Raw genomic sequence first — 18,491 nt, 5'->3', positions numbered from 1 at the left:
GGTGACCCCTGTGGGCACGCCTGTGATCGTCCTACCTGTAATGTGCGTTAAGCGATTGCGTTCTTCTCACCTTCGCCGTGCAGTTACCGATATTCATTTTTTTTTCGTGAGTAACGACTGCTGGTTGAGCCTTTCACTCCATACGCGCGGAGACATCACAAACGTGACGAGATTTGGGTGCAGTGAAAGCCACTTCATCGCGTTTACGGCCGCCGGACGACAACGCTATACCCACGAAGGGGCCACGTCGTCATGCTCGGCTCCCCGGTGTGATGTATAATAATAAGCCGTTTTATGCGGTCGCTTTGATGTCACAGATGGACCGTGTCTGTAAAACGTGCCCGCAGCTTGTTGCGCAGATACAAGTAAACGAAGGATGGTGCCCGTGATACGGTTTACGCGTCGCCGTACAAGCAGCAGAGGCGACGCAGCGTGGAAGGACGGATGGGTGGTCTCCGTCTATTTGTCGCTCCACTATAAATGTGGCTGATGCAGATGAATATAATAAAAAAAAGAAGAAAAAGGGGCATGACGAAAAACGCCGAGAAAGCCAAATGGCTTGTCCGAAATGCTACGTAGTAAAACTTTCCTCCTCTCCTAATGTCGTCTACTCACGTTCCCTATACACTCGGGAAAGGCAGAAAGTTGGGGGAGGTGGAAAGTACCGGCTAGCTTAACCGCTAATCTCTCTCTCTCTCTCTCTCTCTCTCTCTATATATATATATATATATATATATATATATATATATATATATATATATATATATATATATATATATATATATATATATATATATATATATATATATATATATATATATATATATATATATATATATATATATATATATTGTTGAGTGGACACCACGCTCACCATTTTGCGTCGGTGTTGCGGCTTCGAGTTTTACGATTACTGCTGGCGACGCGATGCGGCACGGCATCGTTATGGCTGCGCGCATGGCACCGTCTTCCGCCTCGCGCTTAGTTCCGTGCTACGCTGCCGACGCGTCGCTAGCAGGAAAGAGAAGAACGCAGAAAACCGCTGTATCGCTTACATGATGTCAAGTGTTTTCTTTTTCTTTTTTTGTTTTTAATTGTCAAGCTACACTAAGACGACGCGCACTTTGGGGAATTCGCGTGCGGCTCGTTAAAAAGTTTACGCGCGCTGAAACGAAGAATATTAAAAAGTGTGTTAAAATTTTGTCGCGATAACGCGTCGCGCTGACGTCGCACTCGCACGCCCGCTTTTCCGCTTCGCTGCACGGAATTAGACGCGCGTTCGTTGCGGTGGTGGCGCCGCCTGCGGGAAGCGGGAAAACAATGCGGCGGAAGAGATGAGAGCTCGCGAGGGGTGAAAGTGTTTCGGCGATTTCGTTTGTTTACATTTTTTGTTGTACTATTGTTTGTTTGTTTCTCTCTTTCCATTCGTTACACCTGCGCGTTTGCGGTGTGATGTTTAAGCCTCGTGCGCTGACCGCATGCGCAAGACCGCGCGAATTTCGCGCAGCGTAGCGTTTAGTTAGTGCCGATGCTTACGTTTGTTTCCTTGTTCTTGTATTTGCAGGTAAGCCAACGTCGGTGGCTCAGTGTGCCCAGAATGACGAAAGTACAGACATACGACGTATACGCCTGAAACAAGTGAGATTGTACAGAATACGGACCTTTCGGGAGCCGCGGCTTGCACAGTGCTGCACCCGTGAATTCTTGGTGTACCCTGTTTCGCTGTTTAAAAAAAAAAAAAAAAACTTCTCCCTGAAAACTCTAGCTTTTCCTCTCATCACTTCAACCTGGCGGTTTCAATAAATTTGAACTTTTTATTTACATATTTAGGTTCCAAGTACCGCACTGCTCACGCTTCGGAAGCCTCCCGTGTGCAGAAAAACCACGCGACAGTAAATCCGCATATAGAGAAATCGCGCTTCTAGCAATTTAGAGTCCTAATTACTTCAAGGTTTAATCGAAGACGTGCCACGATACATGCCGACATGAAGATGAGAAGTATTCGTTCAATGCGGCTATCGTGCCCATTTGTACTTGACCTGCGCGGGTCTTATATATATATATATATATATATATATATATATATATATATATATATATATATATATATATATATATATATATATATATATATATATATATATATATATAAGAAACCGTAAGCATTGTAACAATAGGGTACGTGTGATAAACTTCAAACTTGTTTGTTCCAGGCTGCTGATTCCTGCAGCTTTATTACGTGGTAGCTACTACACCGTTTGTATTGGTACTTATAAACGCTTCGTTCGATATCCAAACAAAAAAATATTGCTAGGTGCAAGAGGTTCTTGGAGTGGATGTAAATTTTTATTCTCTCGATGCAAATAATGTTAATCATGCTTCCTACTGGCGATCAATTTGGCGTGGTTCTTCTGCGTATTTGGTGGGAGCGTTTTTTTTTCTTGATTCTTGCTTCTTCTTTTTTTATTTGCCTACTTTCTACGGCAGCGCTCTGCTTCCTCTAAAAGAATGACATAGGAGAATGTGAGAACGGTCGGAAAAGACGCCCAATGAAATGGCGCGCAAACTAATGCAGTTATTGACGTGACCACTTATTTTACCTATACTTCATCTTTCAAAAACTACAAATGACTTCTCTGAGACTGACATATCGTCTTTGCTCCTGCTAAATTATCATGCAACATATTCCGGGCCCATTGCGAAGCAACAAAAGTGCGTTACGCGCCAAGTTCACTTTTTTGCGGGTTACAAGCCTGAAATAAACTTTTGTAAGTAGTGCAGCCTATACGTCCAAGTGTGCGCAATGTGTTCGTCAGTGTATATATCATAATCACCGGCGAACCCCTTGAGTAGAATGTCAGGTGGATATTTTCATTAAAATATTTCCCTCTCTCTCTCGCTCGCTCTCGATTAAAATACTATTGTCGCCATATTTACGCTTTTTTTTAATTGCACTGTCTCTTATCAGAATACTTCGCTGCGAATTCAGGATTGCAAGATTGCAGAAAAGAGCTATGGACTGTACTGAGACTAAATGAAGAGTGTTGTTGCGCCAATAGTGTAGTTGTTGGATTCATTAAGAAGCAATAATAATAATAATAATAATAATAATAATAATAATAATGTGTATTATTAATAATAGCTGCGACTTTCGTGTCAACAGCCGAGCATTGACCGCGGCGGAGGCAGAAAGACGACGTAGGCTGCAATGTATATAATAGGAAACACTTTTAGTGGCGAAACTCCTTAGCGTGGGGGTTTATCATTCCTCCGTTGATATATGTAGCCACTTTGCAAACATCCCACTACACCCCATCACCGATGCACCACTTCAGCGAACATAAAGCCAATACTGTTGAGAAGTAGCCAGTATGAAATGCAAGATGTTCGTGTACTTGTATCCACGCGCGCGTTAAAAAACCATATATTTTCCCACTGTGTCCATCCCTTGTTTGTACGTGACCGCCTATAGTTCCACTTTTGAAAACTGCCAACTACTTCGTCCTCGCAAACATTCCGCTATGCCCCATCACCGATCCATCACCTCACCGAACATAAAACCGTTATAATTAACGGGGAAAGGAAGCGACGCACAGCAACCACTTACCAATAATAAAATTTCTTGTATGAATACATACAGTGTTTTTCGCGTCTTTGATGATTTAGTGGGCGATATTCGCGGGTGGTTTACAGTTTAGCGATGAAACCCTCCAACGCTTCGCCCCACTCATCATTCACTCCGTGGATATGCTGTGATTTTTTTCTTTCTTTCTTTGCCTCACATATCGTGGCTCACGTATTCTATTCTATCTTAAAATGACGCTAAACAAAGCTCAGTTCACGTACTAGCGTGCCAACTAACGCGTCGCTGGTTCTAGTTATCGGGTTACTCTTATTTTTGTTTTTGTTTTCTATCTCTGTTTCTTTCACTTGACTTCCACTTCTTGTCTTATCGCTTGACATCACTACATGAACGTGCCTTCGTTACTTGGAAGACGTTGGTTGGAAGACGTTGGGTGATCACCGACTATAGTGTGTGTACACGTCCCAGTGACTCCCCTAGTTCGCCGAATGTATCGTTGCTTTCAAATTGCAGCGTATTTTCCCCGCTAAACGGTTTCCGCAGTTCTATGCTGCGAAGACTCGTCCCATGGGTGCTGCTCGTCCGCTTGGCGAGCAAGCTTGCGTGACGAACAGAGGATGGAGAGAGAGAGAGATGGCGGTGGTCCTCCAGATGCAGCGGCGAGTCAAGCGTGTCGATACAGAGCTCTTCGCAGGCAACAGCTGCAGCGTGCTCGGTAAATTGCAGCCTCGCGAGCTCCGGATGGCCGAAAATGTGGCACCAACGAAGCGTTTCGCCCAAGGAGCCGGGCAGTGCTGTGGGAGGCAACGTTCGGTGGCAGAGCCCCGCTAATCCGCGGTCGCTTCCTGGACCGGCCGAAACGTATATCGCTCACGTGTACGCGACAGCGACCGACAAGGAGAGACCTCCGCACCTTGTGTACGCGCAGGATTGAAACCTTTGGGCGTGGCGCGCATCAATTTCAGGGTGGAAGTAATCGTTCCTCGTAATTATATCCTATATGCGCATACAGGGTGGCTAATAAGTGCTATTCTGGACGTCGTCATAATCATCATCAGCAGTAGCAAAGACAGCAGTATACGCTGACTGTGCCCTCTGCAGTGCAAACGCCTCTCCAATATTTCGTTAATCAACCCGATTCTATGCTTAATGTGGCCACGTTACACCAGATAACTTATTAAACTAACCGTGGCGAGAGACCGATCTTGGCCACAGTAGAACGCTGATCTACACCCTACCGATGAGAGACATACCGAGCTTACCAGTTTGTGCCAAGAAACAAGCGAACGCGCCAAATTTCCAACCTCGAGAAGGCAGGAAGTACAGAGAAGTCTTTCTGTTAAAAGGGTTGCGCTAGTCATTACGTAAATTTGTTGCGGTGTCCAAGAAAGTAAAACACGCCATTGGATGTTCCGTTCAATGTGCGGCGCGGCGCAGATGTGGTATGACGAATTGGACGACGTGAGCGCCGACTCACAACTGAAAGTTTATAACGTGCGCATTCAAATTGTACGCCTGTAGGTCACGTGGTGATTGTCGGATATACAAGCGAAGGAGGGAAGCTGGCCTTTCAAAAATCTGTTGCAAAAACAAGCTTATTATGAAACAGCTAGGCTGCGTATAGATGGACTTCTTTTCTGCAAGCCTGGGACTGTGTCGTACCCGACCGACCCTCGGGGTAAGGCTGCCTCTGCCTCAGCCCGCCACTAAAGCCTCACCCGGGTGGTTGCAAAGGATCGGTTCCTACCCCCGCAGCCGCATTCACTTGGAGCCCGATCCTGCATTGCGTGGGTACGTGCCCTGCCAACGTAACGCCACTCAGAGTGGCGCTATACTCTCGTGACCTTGCTCCATTGCCGAGCCACAACAAGCCAACCTGGGCACACGAGTCCCACCGACAGAAGGACTATCTCCCACTGTCTCCCAAGCGTGATAGTGGTGCTTTGGCCACTAGACCACCGCTTGGTTGCTCAACTATGCGCTTACACGCTATACATACTTTGTAGCTTTTGCAAAATGCCGATGCAGCAGGTGTGGTTATAAATTAAGATTTCCCTCACAATCATATTGGGCTTTCTGGACCTAAAACCCCAGATATTATTCATCTTTTAGAGCAATAGAGATACCAAGTAAGCCGAGGATCTCAGCGAGTTGGATTGAGTGAGGAAACGGAGAAGTTCGCCGGGATAAAATGATATCCGGTTGCGAGGTAGGATGAATCGGAGGTCGCGAGGCAAGCTTCGTCCAGCAGTGGACGTAACGGCGGTGATATTCAGTATAATCCTTAATGGTGACGCCTACTTTTTGAACGTAGTTCATGTGACAATGAATAAAAATGCGGCCGGAATTCGGGTAAAGGCACAGACACAACTTTGTCTAGTGAAAATTGACTTTTTCCAGAGACGGGATGATGTCTCCAGCTCCATGAGGTGCCCGGTGTTGGGTCTCCAGGCTGGCCATCCCAGACGTCGCGTCGCGTAAGGGCGCTATGATGAAATCTTCGGGTCGGATGTTATGCCTGCATTCAGTCCCACTAGATATGGGCGAGGCCTGCTGTTCCGCTGCAAATTAAGCAGTCTTTCTCGATGACGTTGTGGTCTTTTCACGATACAGTGCTCCTGTCCTTGCACGGCGCGCGCAGCTGCGGCGAAGAAACGGGCGTTAAAAGGCCACTCACCAGGCCCCATAACAAATTCGAGTTAGACCGTGGAAGTTGTGTGTTTCCGATGACGAGCATTTTGCCACAATTTCTTTTTTTTTTAATCGGTTAATTACAAGCTGAGAAAACTGTTCTTTTGAAGTGTCGCGTAATGAGGATGAGAGGAGGCGAGCTTGAACCTTTGAACCTTTGCCGCTCCTCCGCGTAGCGTATACGCAAGCCAAATCTCTTCCGTATACCCTCTCCGGCATACGACCAAGAGGTCACGTGCGCATGACGTCCCCAAACAAGCCTGACCCTCGAGAACGCGAGCAGTATTTTGTTGTTGTTGTTGTTGTTGTTGTTGACCAGCGTAATTTTGTTGTCTATACTGCCTGTTTCTGCGGAATGGTTTAGAAAAGTTGGATTATACGCGGTAGAATAGATGACCACAATGAGTGCGCGAACGCGTAGGAACGTCACTTTTGCTTCCACGGCTGTTGCGTGCTCGATGCGCTGACCGGGGCGACACGAACGCTTGCGAAACGCCGGCACATTATAGCCCCACATCTCGTTGCAATTCACGGGGAAAGCAAATTGAAGAAAGACGCGCACATTTTATTATTGCGTCTGATTATTTATCTCAAGTTTTATTCATCTATTCAAGCAACAAATTACATAAACTACGTATGAGAAAGACAAAGCAATTCCGTTGATGTCCTTGCGTGTTCACGCAGACAGAGCGGACAGAAGCACGGACAGACGGGTGGACGGACGAACCAACTCGTGGACGAATGAATGGACGGACAGACGGACGGTTGGAAGCATGCACGGGCAGACAGATGGAGGGATGCACAGACGAACTCACGGACGGACGGACAGAAGCACGAATGGATGGTTGGACACATGGACGGACGGGTGGATGGATGCTTCACTCCGCTCATCATCATTCACTCTGTGGATACGTTCTGATTTTTTTTTTCAACAGCGGAGCTAGTACACGCTAGTTTCCAGCGGGCCGCTGCGCGTGTAGACCGATCGCGGCCGAAAAACTTTCGGCAGCTATACTGTGAAACCTGGGAAAGCGCGGATAGCTGGGTACCGATCGTGCCCCGTATCGTTGAGGTCCCGCTGTTCCCTTCGCCAAATCGTCGATGACGCCAATGTTTGAGGTGAGTATCCCCGGCACGAATGGAATCGTTTCAGGGAGATTCACATACTCGGTGTGTTACATGTGCGCTACTGTTCGCTGCGTTTTATCGACTCCCTGCTCGTTACGGCAATTGAGAGGCGTGTCGTCTAGCAAAGTTCCGTCAAGTTGTTTCCCGCATCAGAGTAGCGGCGCCCTCTCTTGTGTGGCCCCGAAGTCGGCGGCAAGTTTCCGAATCGTTTTTAGCAACTTTCAATTAATTATTGCGATTACTTATCGCTAACTTCTTTATATTGTTTTGAACTTTGTTCGTTCGTTATAAGCCGTTTTTGAAAATTGCTGGCCTCGTTGTGGTCTGTATTGAGCGCTTGGCTGCGGGCGTGACCACGCCACATGAGATGATCGGATGGGCGACAAGGTGGGCCCCTAATAATGATCCGCACTTGAAACGACAGCGGTTGCCGTTTCGACATTGCCCGCTGAGGTAGCACGTCCGTCGCGGCTGCTGCCCACTGTCACACGGGGACTTGTGGATACAGAGCGAGGCCTGTGAACCGGCATGGAGCATTTCTTACACCAGGAAAATTTAGGCTGCACGAAATTTTAGGGGCGAAGCTCCTTAGGGTCGCCTTGCTTGTGGCAATATACTACTACGAGGTCTTTCCCTCGTAGTAGTAGTAGTATGTTATAGTAGTAGCTAGTTCTAGCTAGTTTTAAGAATTTCTCACTAGATGGCATTATGTGCATATGTCATTTGAAAATAGTATCGTTTGTTTTTGGAAATATCATCAGGAGCGGACGGACGGATGGATGGATGACTGGATGGACGGATGGACGGACTCTTCGCCTCAGTCATCATAATTCACTTCAGTTCAGTTCAGTTTATTTCAGTTATTAGTACAGAAAAAGGAACAGTATACAAAGTATATATACAGGAGGAGGTCCGAAAGCACAAGGCTGCAGGGGGACCTCCTGTTCGAAATGGGATTACAAAATTTACTCAATTAGCAGTAGCAGTGAAAACAGAGAGATGAGTAAATTGATAAAACCAACACTAACTAAGAAACAAGTAAAAAGAAGACTGGAATAAACAATATAACAAGATAAAAACATCTAGTAGTTTATCAAGTACGAATACAATTGTTTTTGTAATGTGCCAATAGTCGAGCATTGCTTGATGTGAGATGGCAATAAATTCCATAATGATAATGCTGAGAAATATGCAGTGTGGCGACCAAAATTAGTGCGGATAGTAGGAAGTAGAAAATTTCCATTTGAAGCGAATCTAGTACAGTTTAAGTTAGACAAAGCATTAGGATAAAAGACGCTTGATGGGACAAGATGGTGCAAGGATTTGAACAGCATGATAATGAGGTGATATTTAAATAAACTAACAGTAGAAATTATTTCGAAGTTACGAAGTAATGATCATGCACTAGAACGATATGAACTGAAAGTCATTAGTCTAATGGCTTGGTTTTGAATGTGTTGAATGGGAGATAAGTGGGTGATGTATGTATTTCCCCAAGTGGTGATGCAATAATTAATATGGCTGTGAATAAAAGCATAATATAACTTGATTAGAGTTGAAATGTTAAAGTAGTAACGTGCTCTGATTAGAATCCTGACACCAAATGCTAGTTTTTTGCGCAAATGAATAACATGAATAGAGTATTTTAGGTTGCTGTCGAGAACGATTCCTAAGAAAGAGCATTCATTGTCAGGGTTAATGAGTGAGCCATTTAGTTTAATAGAAATTTGGGAGGGAAGAACTCTGTTAGCTGAGTGGAATATCATGAACTTAGTTTCCTTAGGGTTAAGACTGAGGGAATTCGTGAGACACCAGCTTAAGATGTTATTTAGATCTTTTTTTAATTTTAGCGTTAAAGAGTCAATTGATTTACCAGTGGCAAGTATTGTAGTGTCATCGGCATAAAGAAAAGGCAGAGAGTTAGTAACTGAGAGGGGAAGGTCATTCATGTAAATTAAAAATAAAAGCGGGCCAAGAATGGACCCTTGAGGAACACTCTGATTAGTAGTAAGAAAATCTGATAAAGTAGAGCAAACATAAACAGCCTGCTGTCTATTACAGAGGTAACTTTTAATGAGTGTAAGGGCAGGTCCAACAATACCAATGGCCGTGAGTTTGGTTTCCAGGATGCTGTGATTAAGTGAGTCGAAAGCTTTGGTTAGGTCAATGAACAATGCTCCAGCTAATTCACCAGAATCAATGGCTTTTGTAATCTTATCAGTGAAAGTTAACAGTGCAAGATTAGTCGAGAAAGCATGTCGAAATCCAAACTGACTAGGAGTTAAAATGGAAAACTTAGACAAGTAATTAGTTATACGTTTCTCAATACACTTTTCTATTATTTTACTAAAAGATGATAGGATAGCTATGGGGCGATAATTAGATATGAAAGTTCTCTCGCCTTTTTTGAACACTGGTATTATTTTGGCCTGTTTTAGTTGAGATGGGAATGTACCTGTCTTGAATATTAGATTGATAATGCGGGATAGAGGGACGGCAATATGGTTGGCAATTAGCTTAATGTAGGATAAGTGAATTCCGTCCAGTCCAGGAGAAGTTACTTTAAGATTATGAATAATGCTGATAATTTCGTTAGGGTCTGTTGGGAAGAGGTAGAAAGATTGTGAAGAGCGGACCTGAGATCTATTGGACGATGGGGGTGTACTAGAAGCTTGTTTACAGAAAAATGAGTTGAATTCATTCGCAATGTCAATTGGCTGATCTAAGACACGGTCAGCAATTTGAAGCTCAGTGATAGTTAATTCGGACGTGTTCTTGTTTAGAAAGGAGTTAATAATTTTCCATTGTTCTTTAGAGTTGTTGCCAGCACGCGCTATTTTTTCTTCGTAACAACTTTTTCTAGCTGCTTTTAAGAGTCTATTGAGAGTATTAGAATAAAGGGTGTAACGATGTTTTAGATTCATATTGAAAGGACGGCGTTTGACTTTTTTGTAGAGGTTTTCTTTTTTACGCATGCATGTCAATAGACTGTTCGTTATCCAGGGATTATGGGGTGCTGAGTATATTCTTTTACATTTTACTACCGTGACGCTATCATGAATGCATTTGCTTATGCGAGACGAAAGAAAATCAAAAGCTAAGTTGGCATCAGTGCATGTTTCAATAAAAGACCAGTCGACATTTGTTACGCGGTTCACGTACTCTTCTTTGTTTAGAATTGATTTAGAAAATCTTAAATCGCGATTATGCTTGAAGTTTTTACATGAGAAGAAAACAGGGTAATGATCAGTAATATTTACTTTAAGAACACCACTGTGTTCAGGTGAAATAAAGTTAGACAGAACATGGTCAATGAGTGTGCTACTGCGGCCAGGAATGCATCTAGTTGGAAGTGTGATTAAGGACTCGTAACCAAAACCTTGGTAACAATTTGCATATTCAATGCGATTGGAAGTATCTTCAAGTAAATCAATGTTTAAGTCACCCACAATAAAAACATTTTTACGTTCACATGATAATGTTTCAAGGACAGCATAGAGACTTGAAAAAAACTCAGAAATTGACGATGAAGGCGACCGATAGATAGTTCCAATGATAAGTTTACCAGTGGATGAAGGCTTGTCTAGTTCAATCCAAACAGATTCGCAGCTATCGACGACAATATGAAGGTCAGATCTGCGTTTATAGGGCAAAGTAGGTGAGATAAAGACGGCTGTGCCACCATGGCTACTTGATGTGCGATTGCAGTATTCTGACAAGTAACCTTGTAAGCCAAACAAGTTTTGATCCTCTAGTGTAAGCCATGTTTCCGAGATGCAGACGAGGGAAAAGGAACTTTTGAAAGAGTGTAAGAGAGCGTTTATTTCATCATGACTTTTTCTTAGACTACGCGCGTTAATGTGAATTCCTGAAATGGCAGAGTTATTCAAGAAGGAATCTAAGTTATTGATACTAAAATAAGACGACATGATGACGCGCAGAGTTTCCTAGATAGATAAGTGACCAGATCTATCGAAAGATAGAAAGGTCAGCTTCAGTGCGAATCCGATACACCCTACTTTCGTTTGATTGCCTCGCCTTAATATGGCAATTATCCGTCCAAAGGAACGCCCAACCTTTCTCTCTCTTGAGGGAAAGAGCTTTCGCAAACAACCTTTTGTTTTCTATGGTGAGATGGTCATTTACATACAGAGGATAATGATGAGGGCCTGGGAATCCGAGATCATTCGTGTGCAGTTTGGCCTTGCGAGCCTTGCTTAAAAATTCTTGCTTCTTATCGCGAGAACAGAAACGCGCGATAATGTTTTTTTTTTAGTCATTCTTAGTGGGGACGCGATGAATGACGTCGATGACAGAATCAAGAATAGTGCAGTTGATTTTAGTAGCCATAGCTTTTACTATGGCTGTGCAATCTTCCCCTTGGGAGCACGGAATTCCCTTTAGTTCTACGTTGTTAAGTCTCGAGTATTGTTCCAGTTCTGACACACGGTTAGTTAAAATTTCATTTTGTTTTTTTAGAGACTTATTAGAGGCAACTAACGTGGCGTTCTCGGAGCGTAGCTGCTCAACAAGCGCATTGAGACCACTGACGCCTGACACGAGGCTCTGTACTTCAGCCTTCAACTTTGACGTCTCTGGTATTAGTGCCAGAAGTTTGGGTTTGCATTCTTCAATTAGTTTAGAGGCTATTTCTCCCAGTTTATTCTCAGTCCAGGCCTCAAGCTGTTCAATGCGCTTCGCCAACTCGACATTTGAGGGCATGTTTGTAGGCAATCAAAACAATGAGCAAGGTTGTACAGTGCGGTAGTAATTGCAGAACTAAATCACTCACAGCAGCAGTCACGGCAACGCACGATGCCCAAAACAACAAGAAGGCCACTGACCTGCGGAAGCGTTGAAAAACCTTTATAATAGATGCCGATACGTAGAGCCGTAACTGCTGCTGCAAAGTGACGCTGGGTGAGACGGGCCTCCGCTTTATGCCGGAACACGAGCAGGTGATCAGCGCAGTAGATCCACGCAGATGATCCCTTATCCACCAAGGATAGCCGACGCTGATATTCGTGTAAAATGCACGAACACAGATGGCTCAGTCAGGTGGTGAAGCAGGCGTCGAAAAGCTGAAATGGTTGGTAGCACAGGACCACCGAATCCGTGGCAACCGTCGTCCAACAGCACACTTGATTTCTTCGGAATCGTCCAAAAGCCTGCGGAAGCGTTGAAAAACCTTTAGAATAGATGCCAATACGTAGAGCCGTAACTGCTGCTGCAAAGTGTGGATATACTGCGATAGTATATCGATAGTATAGTAAAGTGTGGATATACTTTGTGGATATACTGCGAATTCTTTTATCCTAGACATGCATTTCGCCATGCGCTTTTACAGAACAGGGGCCGGCAACCTTTCGAGGGGAAAAATCATGTTTCACGAAGCCGACACGAGGGCGAAACCGCCTCGCCACCCTCGCTGTATTCACGCGACGGACATGACCGCGAACGGATCAGTCATGTGGCAGAACTCGGATCGCTCCGCAACCTGCATTTATACTACAGGGGCGAATTCATGCCACTAGCGAGAATTTCGGCATTGCTCCTCGAGGATCCCAACTGTGATTTGGGCTTCCGTCATTTCACAAATCGGTCCGCGCTGACCGAAGTGGATACGCGGGAACGGGTGACGTATGGTGACGTAGTACGCGATCCCCAATCGCGGAGGTGCCGGTTCCCGTCACCTATAGGCATGTGTGCCGGGAACGTGTTGTGGGGTCCTCCTTATCTGGGGCCTCCTTATCCTTATAAAGTTGTCATCCATCCATTCATCCGGGGTGGAATCGCTATCTCGTCGGTCGTGTAAATACAGCTTAAGAAGTAACAAGGGAAGGGGAAAGGGCTAGAATGTCGTGCCGAGGGCCGCATAATACTGGCTCGTAGACCGCTAATTGCCGTCCCCTGGTAGATGCTGACGAACGCTACTGAAAGAAGCAATGCCGTTGCCGCCAGAAAATGCGTTCTTGAGAACGCACTTTTTGAGGCCGCATGTTACAGTGAAGCTCCATGCTTGCCTGTAGTTTTGCAGGAACATGCGCAAACTCCCAATGGAGAAATTGCGCCTGTAAGCTACGCTTGTTCTCAACCTTCACTAAGTGGAATGCTCTGGAGTTCTTTTCGTTTCTTTTTTTTTTCCAGGTGGGAAGAGGTGCCACAGCCCTTCATACACGGTGTGAACTCACATTCTTGGATGTGGCTGTTTGTCATTTCATGTGTGGCGTTTAGGGTCGTTGTTCTGGTGATATTGGCTTAACTCTGCGTGAATTGAGACCTCTTCCTGCCAGGCTCGTCGTTCTCTGAATCTCCGCGAATCGCTTCAACGAGCTCTATTGTCCCGTTTAGAAACAGAGCGAGGCCCGTTGATGTCATCAAAGCTTGACGCTGCATATAGCCAGCTGCGCGAGGCACGTAGAGGCTTGCAAAAACAGCTGCCCGCCCCCTCCTCCTCTTCTACCCCGGTGGCTTGTTTACTGCAGACTTGTGTGTCCCATTTCGGCAATGGTACCAACGACATACCCCCTTCCCGGAGGGCGCGATGTACTCGCTGCACCACTGGAGTGACAGTGAGTCGGTCAGAATGATATGCCTACCGCTGCGCGTTCTCTCTAGTAGGTGAGCCGTCGTTGAACTATGGCCTTCTGAAACGATGACTCTATTTCTATAGGGCCGTTGGACTGCTGCTCCACTGAGGGTCGCCCTCGGCCGAACCGATGCAAAGCGAAGCGCCGTGTCGGTCGGTAGGCGCCTCGTGCCCCGAGGTTGTAGGTTGCAGGGCGTGATCGAGAGGCCACCGCGTCTCACACGCTCCTTCCACACCGTCCTCCTCTCGACACGAGGGCCGACGCGGGAGATGAGCCTTTAATGTGTGGATTCAGCGAGACTTTCTTTTTTTTACCCTTTTTCCCGTTTGCCGGCACTTACACAGTGTGTGCAATGTAGACAAAACAAGCGGGTAGCGCATGCAAACGCATGTCGTGCAGGCAGTGTATAAACTGGTCGCGAGACGTCGCCGATTTTCCTCGTTCTTAGGCCCCGTATAACTTCTTCATCGACTCTCCTCCGCGGTAGCTCCCGGTTTTCTTAATGAAAAAAAAAAAAACGCGGTCTTCGCGGCACCAACGACGGCTTCTCCTTCGGACCGCTCGCGGGTGTCACGACGGGCGTTGAGCGCGGTCGTTCCCTTTATGCCGCGGAGACGACGACTCGTAGAAGTCTACGTAGACAGACGCCTTGGTCGTCTATTCTCCGTTTTCCTTGCGTTGAGAGCCGGTCGTGAGAAAACGGTGGAAGACGGATCTGGGCCCAATAGGAGAAAGCAGCAAAGGCTGTCTGCGCCGAGCCGATCGACAAAGCACCTTCCTTTGCTGGTGGTGTATAGGCACATACACGAGACGCGCGCACAGACGTGCAAAATGCTCGCTGCCACTCGTTCTGACGGTCGTGTACACGCACACAAGCTCGCCTCGTTAACCCGGTTTGTTTAACTTTTCTGGTCTTACTTAACGGTACGAGATTGCCTTTGCCGTAGTCTCGAAAGTGAAGTGGAGGAATATATAATAAGCTTTCTCTTCGGGAAATAAATGTACACGCATGAGGTTGCCCGAGCTTACTGGTCGGCGGCGCTCGAAATAGAACGCAAACACGTACGGTTATGTTTGCTCGTAGAGCTTGAAAAATGGGGGTCAACCAATACGAATGTGTGCAAGTTTAGTTAACCTTATGCTGGTTCCTTAGGGAGTGCTGACTGAAATCTGTAGGGCTCTGAATATTGTCACTATGAACATGGAGCTTCTGACCGAAATGATGATGAATATGATGTTCACTTTCATATTGTTGAATGAATAGTAGTTTTAAGTAAATAAATAGATCGCCATAATTATTATTCAGTGCACGGCGAAGGCCAGTCGACTAAGTCTCTATCGTGACCCCACTTCAGTCGACAGTATCCTGTGGGCTGTATGCATTCTATATATAGTTAGGTGATCAAGGTTCTGCAATCATCCACTGAAACATCCGAGCGATGAATACGAGCATAGTGTGCTCACTAGTTCGGCAATCAATTAAATTAAGCGGGAAGCGGGAAGTTCCGATCATAATCCGCTAGCTCGAACTTCTGCTGCACCCACGATGCTGCTGCCCTTGCGCCGGTCTACTTCATGTATTTTAGATCGTGCTTTCCACTTGCAAAGGCGTTTCAAAAGAGTACTGACACGATTTTGAGGCACCCCTGAAGAGAATTTTTTTTTGTTTCCATGGTGTGCTGTATCAACGGTCTCCACGCACCAGAGGAACCAGACAAGTATAACATATATTTTACTTTGATCCTAACGTTTTCCTTTTCTCGACATTTCCAAGTGAGGCCCAACGCAATGGACATTATCACGACAAGTCAACACACTGGGTTCACAAAGTCTGCGTCCTGCGTGCAGGCTAAATCGCAGAAATCGCTGTCGGAGTCTCCATTCACTCGTCGTTTACGTGAACCACATACGATGGCAAACAAGCAGCTTTTGCTAGTATACCTTGCGAGTTGCAGTTTTCCCGTGACGTCAGACCTCTTTTGACACGCCACTCCCAAGCGATCTCCTTAGATAGCGATACCGAAATTGCTGTTTTACAGAAGCGATATTAAAAAAATATATATTCATTGCAATAGGGAAGATCTATGACACTCTTTTGGGGTTCTCGACACGCATGCCTTTATATAAAGCAAAAACACGAAAATATCTTTAAAATTTTGTCAGTATTCTCTTAAGAAACAAGAAAGTCACTAGAAAAAAATTGCCCCAATATCTGCATTCAATCTGCAAATGTCGTCGAAAGACGATAGTCTTGCGTCTGGAGAGAGTGAACAAAACATTTATTTGATGTTCTGCTCAAGAAAATCGGTGAATGGTATTCTAGAGGCGCTGCGTTAGTGTGCCTCGAGCATGCAGCGGAGGTGAACGAGCGCCTCAAGTCACGTCACACGTGAGACATAAGCGCCATCTGGCAGTTGTCTTAAAACAAAGCGCGTGGCTCAGAGACGGGTGTGCGCGTCCGCCTCAGAGGTGATAAGGTGTAGAACGCAAGGCGACGGGTAGGTGCCACCACCGTCTCGTTCTAGCAAAGCGTTGGAAACACTCGCTTTTCCGTGCAAGCGTTGGGATGGTCAGCGCAGCGTGATAAGCGCTAAGGTCCTTAAAATTACTCATGTATGCCTTTTCTGGTAAAAGGTGCACATGCAGAATATATACGTGTTGTTATGGTGCCCCACACACGCGCAATAATTGCTTTTTAATCGAGAATTGCACAAGAATGAACGCTGAATCTTGAGCAACATAGGTGGGCGCTGCGGATGGGGTCGGCCGTTTCGAATACCCTATGCTGTTAAGAGTGGCCAAACAGATAAATGTACAGACAGACAGTCAGACAGACAGATTAAAATATTTGCGTCGAAGGTCCCCAAGAAAGGCTATCGTATTTAAAATTACCCCATCTCTCGCTAAAGGGAACCATGTCAAAAGGCAGTGGGCTCTAACGCTTACACCTGCGGTGGCGCTTACGCTGGCGCTTATCGCGGCGTTGCGCTGTAGAAAAACCTGGGGAGGCGCAAAGCACGCAGTAATGGAGCGGTGTTTCCTATAGGAAACACCGCTCCATCACTGCGTGCCAGTATACTGGAACATGCCAACCGCTGTTAGTGGGCAATGAGAGACCAAAGACTCCTATTGGACACAGAAACCCGCAGTCCGCTTTTAGATAACGCGCACGCTGCGAATTTCTATTGTTCAACAACGCACAGGAGAAATCTCCCACGCGCACTACATTGGAGGTCAAGATCCAGTGCCCACATATACGGGGTTACCAGCAATCTGTTGTGCAGCGTTAGCTGTCGATTTTTTCAATAAAAAAAAATACTGTCTGCGTGGGCGTTGCGAGGCGAAAGAGGGGAGGGGACGCGCAGGCGCTATACGGTGATGCAAACGCCTCTAAGAGGGTTGCCTAGAGAAGAGAGAAGGGGGGGGGGGGCAAGCAAATGGCAAGCCTGTGTCGGCGTTGTGAGGCGAGAAGGGAAGGGAAGAAATGAGGGGGAGTTGCGCGCATGCGCTGTAAAGGTGGTCACGCCGCACACCGGATTGCTTCGCATTCGAAAAAAAATTACTTGAGAAGCAAAAAGAAATCACTCATAGCCTGAAATAAACCTCGGATATCGGCGCGTGTTGCGTCGAGTCTAGCTTTTCACCGTAAGCGAGCGCGTTACGCCGTTAAAAGCAGGCCAGAATCCTTTTTTACCCTGATTGAGTTTTTCGTTCGTGACACAGTCTGCCCGGCTGCTGAGCTCAATCAACTCGCTGAAAGCAACAACAACGTAACGTCGACAACGCACGCTGTATTAAAACAGGCTCGCCTGAGTACGTTTCGAAATTTTTGTAGCCGACGCGTACGCGAATGTATCGCGTGTACGCTGTGCGTATCTACTACGCATCAGTGTTTCTCTGTTGTGTCTATGGTGCAATTCACATATATACTATTCAGTTCTTAATGACTATCTTTGTACGTTATCTTCTATGCGTTAACGCAACGCTCGAAACGTTTATTGACTTCACTTCTCTCGTTTTCCTTCGCTAGTGAACGACGCGACCGCTAGCAACGTAGTGTACGGGTGGTGCAATTCAGTAATATAGTCTCCCTTTTTATTGTTGTTTTGCGTTGCTTCGCCCTGTATAGGTTCTTATATTATAGCCGCCATACGAAGGCCGGCGTAGAGTACGAGCTGATCTGACGCAACCCCAACAGTCGCAGTCGTCGTGGGGATTGCGTCCTCACGATGGTGCCACGCACGGCAGTCCCAGTGCGCACAATTATTTTGAGTGCTCTCTGAAGTTGGCTCTCTGAAATATTGCATCACGTTTGACGTCAGGTTTTGCAGGTGACAAAGGAGCTTTCTTTTGTCGACTAACAGAGAGGGAAAAAATGACGCCATATCCACGCAGTGAATGATGATGATTGGGGCGAAGCGTCCCTCCCCCCGTTCGTCTGTCTGTCTGTCTGTCTGTCTGTCTGTCTGTCTGTCTGTCTGTCTGTCTGTCTGTCTGTC

At 45.9% G+C, this 18,491-nt stretch overlaps 1 protein-coding gene across 5 annotated transcripts in view; it reads left to right on the top strand.

The window, feature by feature from the left end:
• Window positions 1–18,491, top strand: part of LOC119172405 (coronin-2B-like) — a 337,045-nt gene that overhangs the window by 245,194 nt on the left and 73,360 nt on the right. For 3 of the 5 annotated variants that reach the window (XM_075893732.1, XM_075893733.1, XM_075893737.1), the window contains one exon: window positions 1,565–1,638. The exons of the other annotated variants lie outside the window; for them this stretch is intronic. In XM_075893732.1, the coding sequence (XP_075749847.1) occupies window positions 1,565–1,638 (74 nt within the window). Of the gene's footprint in view, window positions 1–1,564; window positions 1,639–18,491 lie in introns of those variants that run through there. 5 annotated transcript variants of the gene reach the window in all.

The sequence above is a fragment of the Rhipicephalus microplus genome, chromosome 4 (genome assembly GCF_043290135.1).
Source record: "Rhipicephalus microplus isolate Deutch F79 chromosome 4, USDA_Rmic, whole genome shotgun sequence".
Taxonomy (NCBI): domain Eukaryota; kingdom Metazoa; phylum Arthropoda; class Arachnida; order Ixodida; family Ixodidae; genus Rhipicephalus; species Rhipicephalus microplus.
The sequence above is the reverse complement of the archived record's forward strand: the minus strand, read 5'-3'. Positions and strand labels throughout refer to the sequence as shown.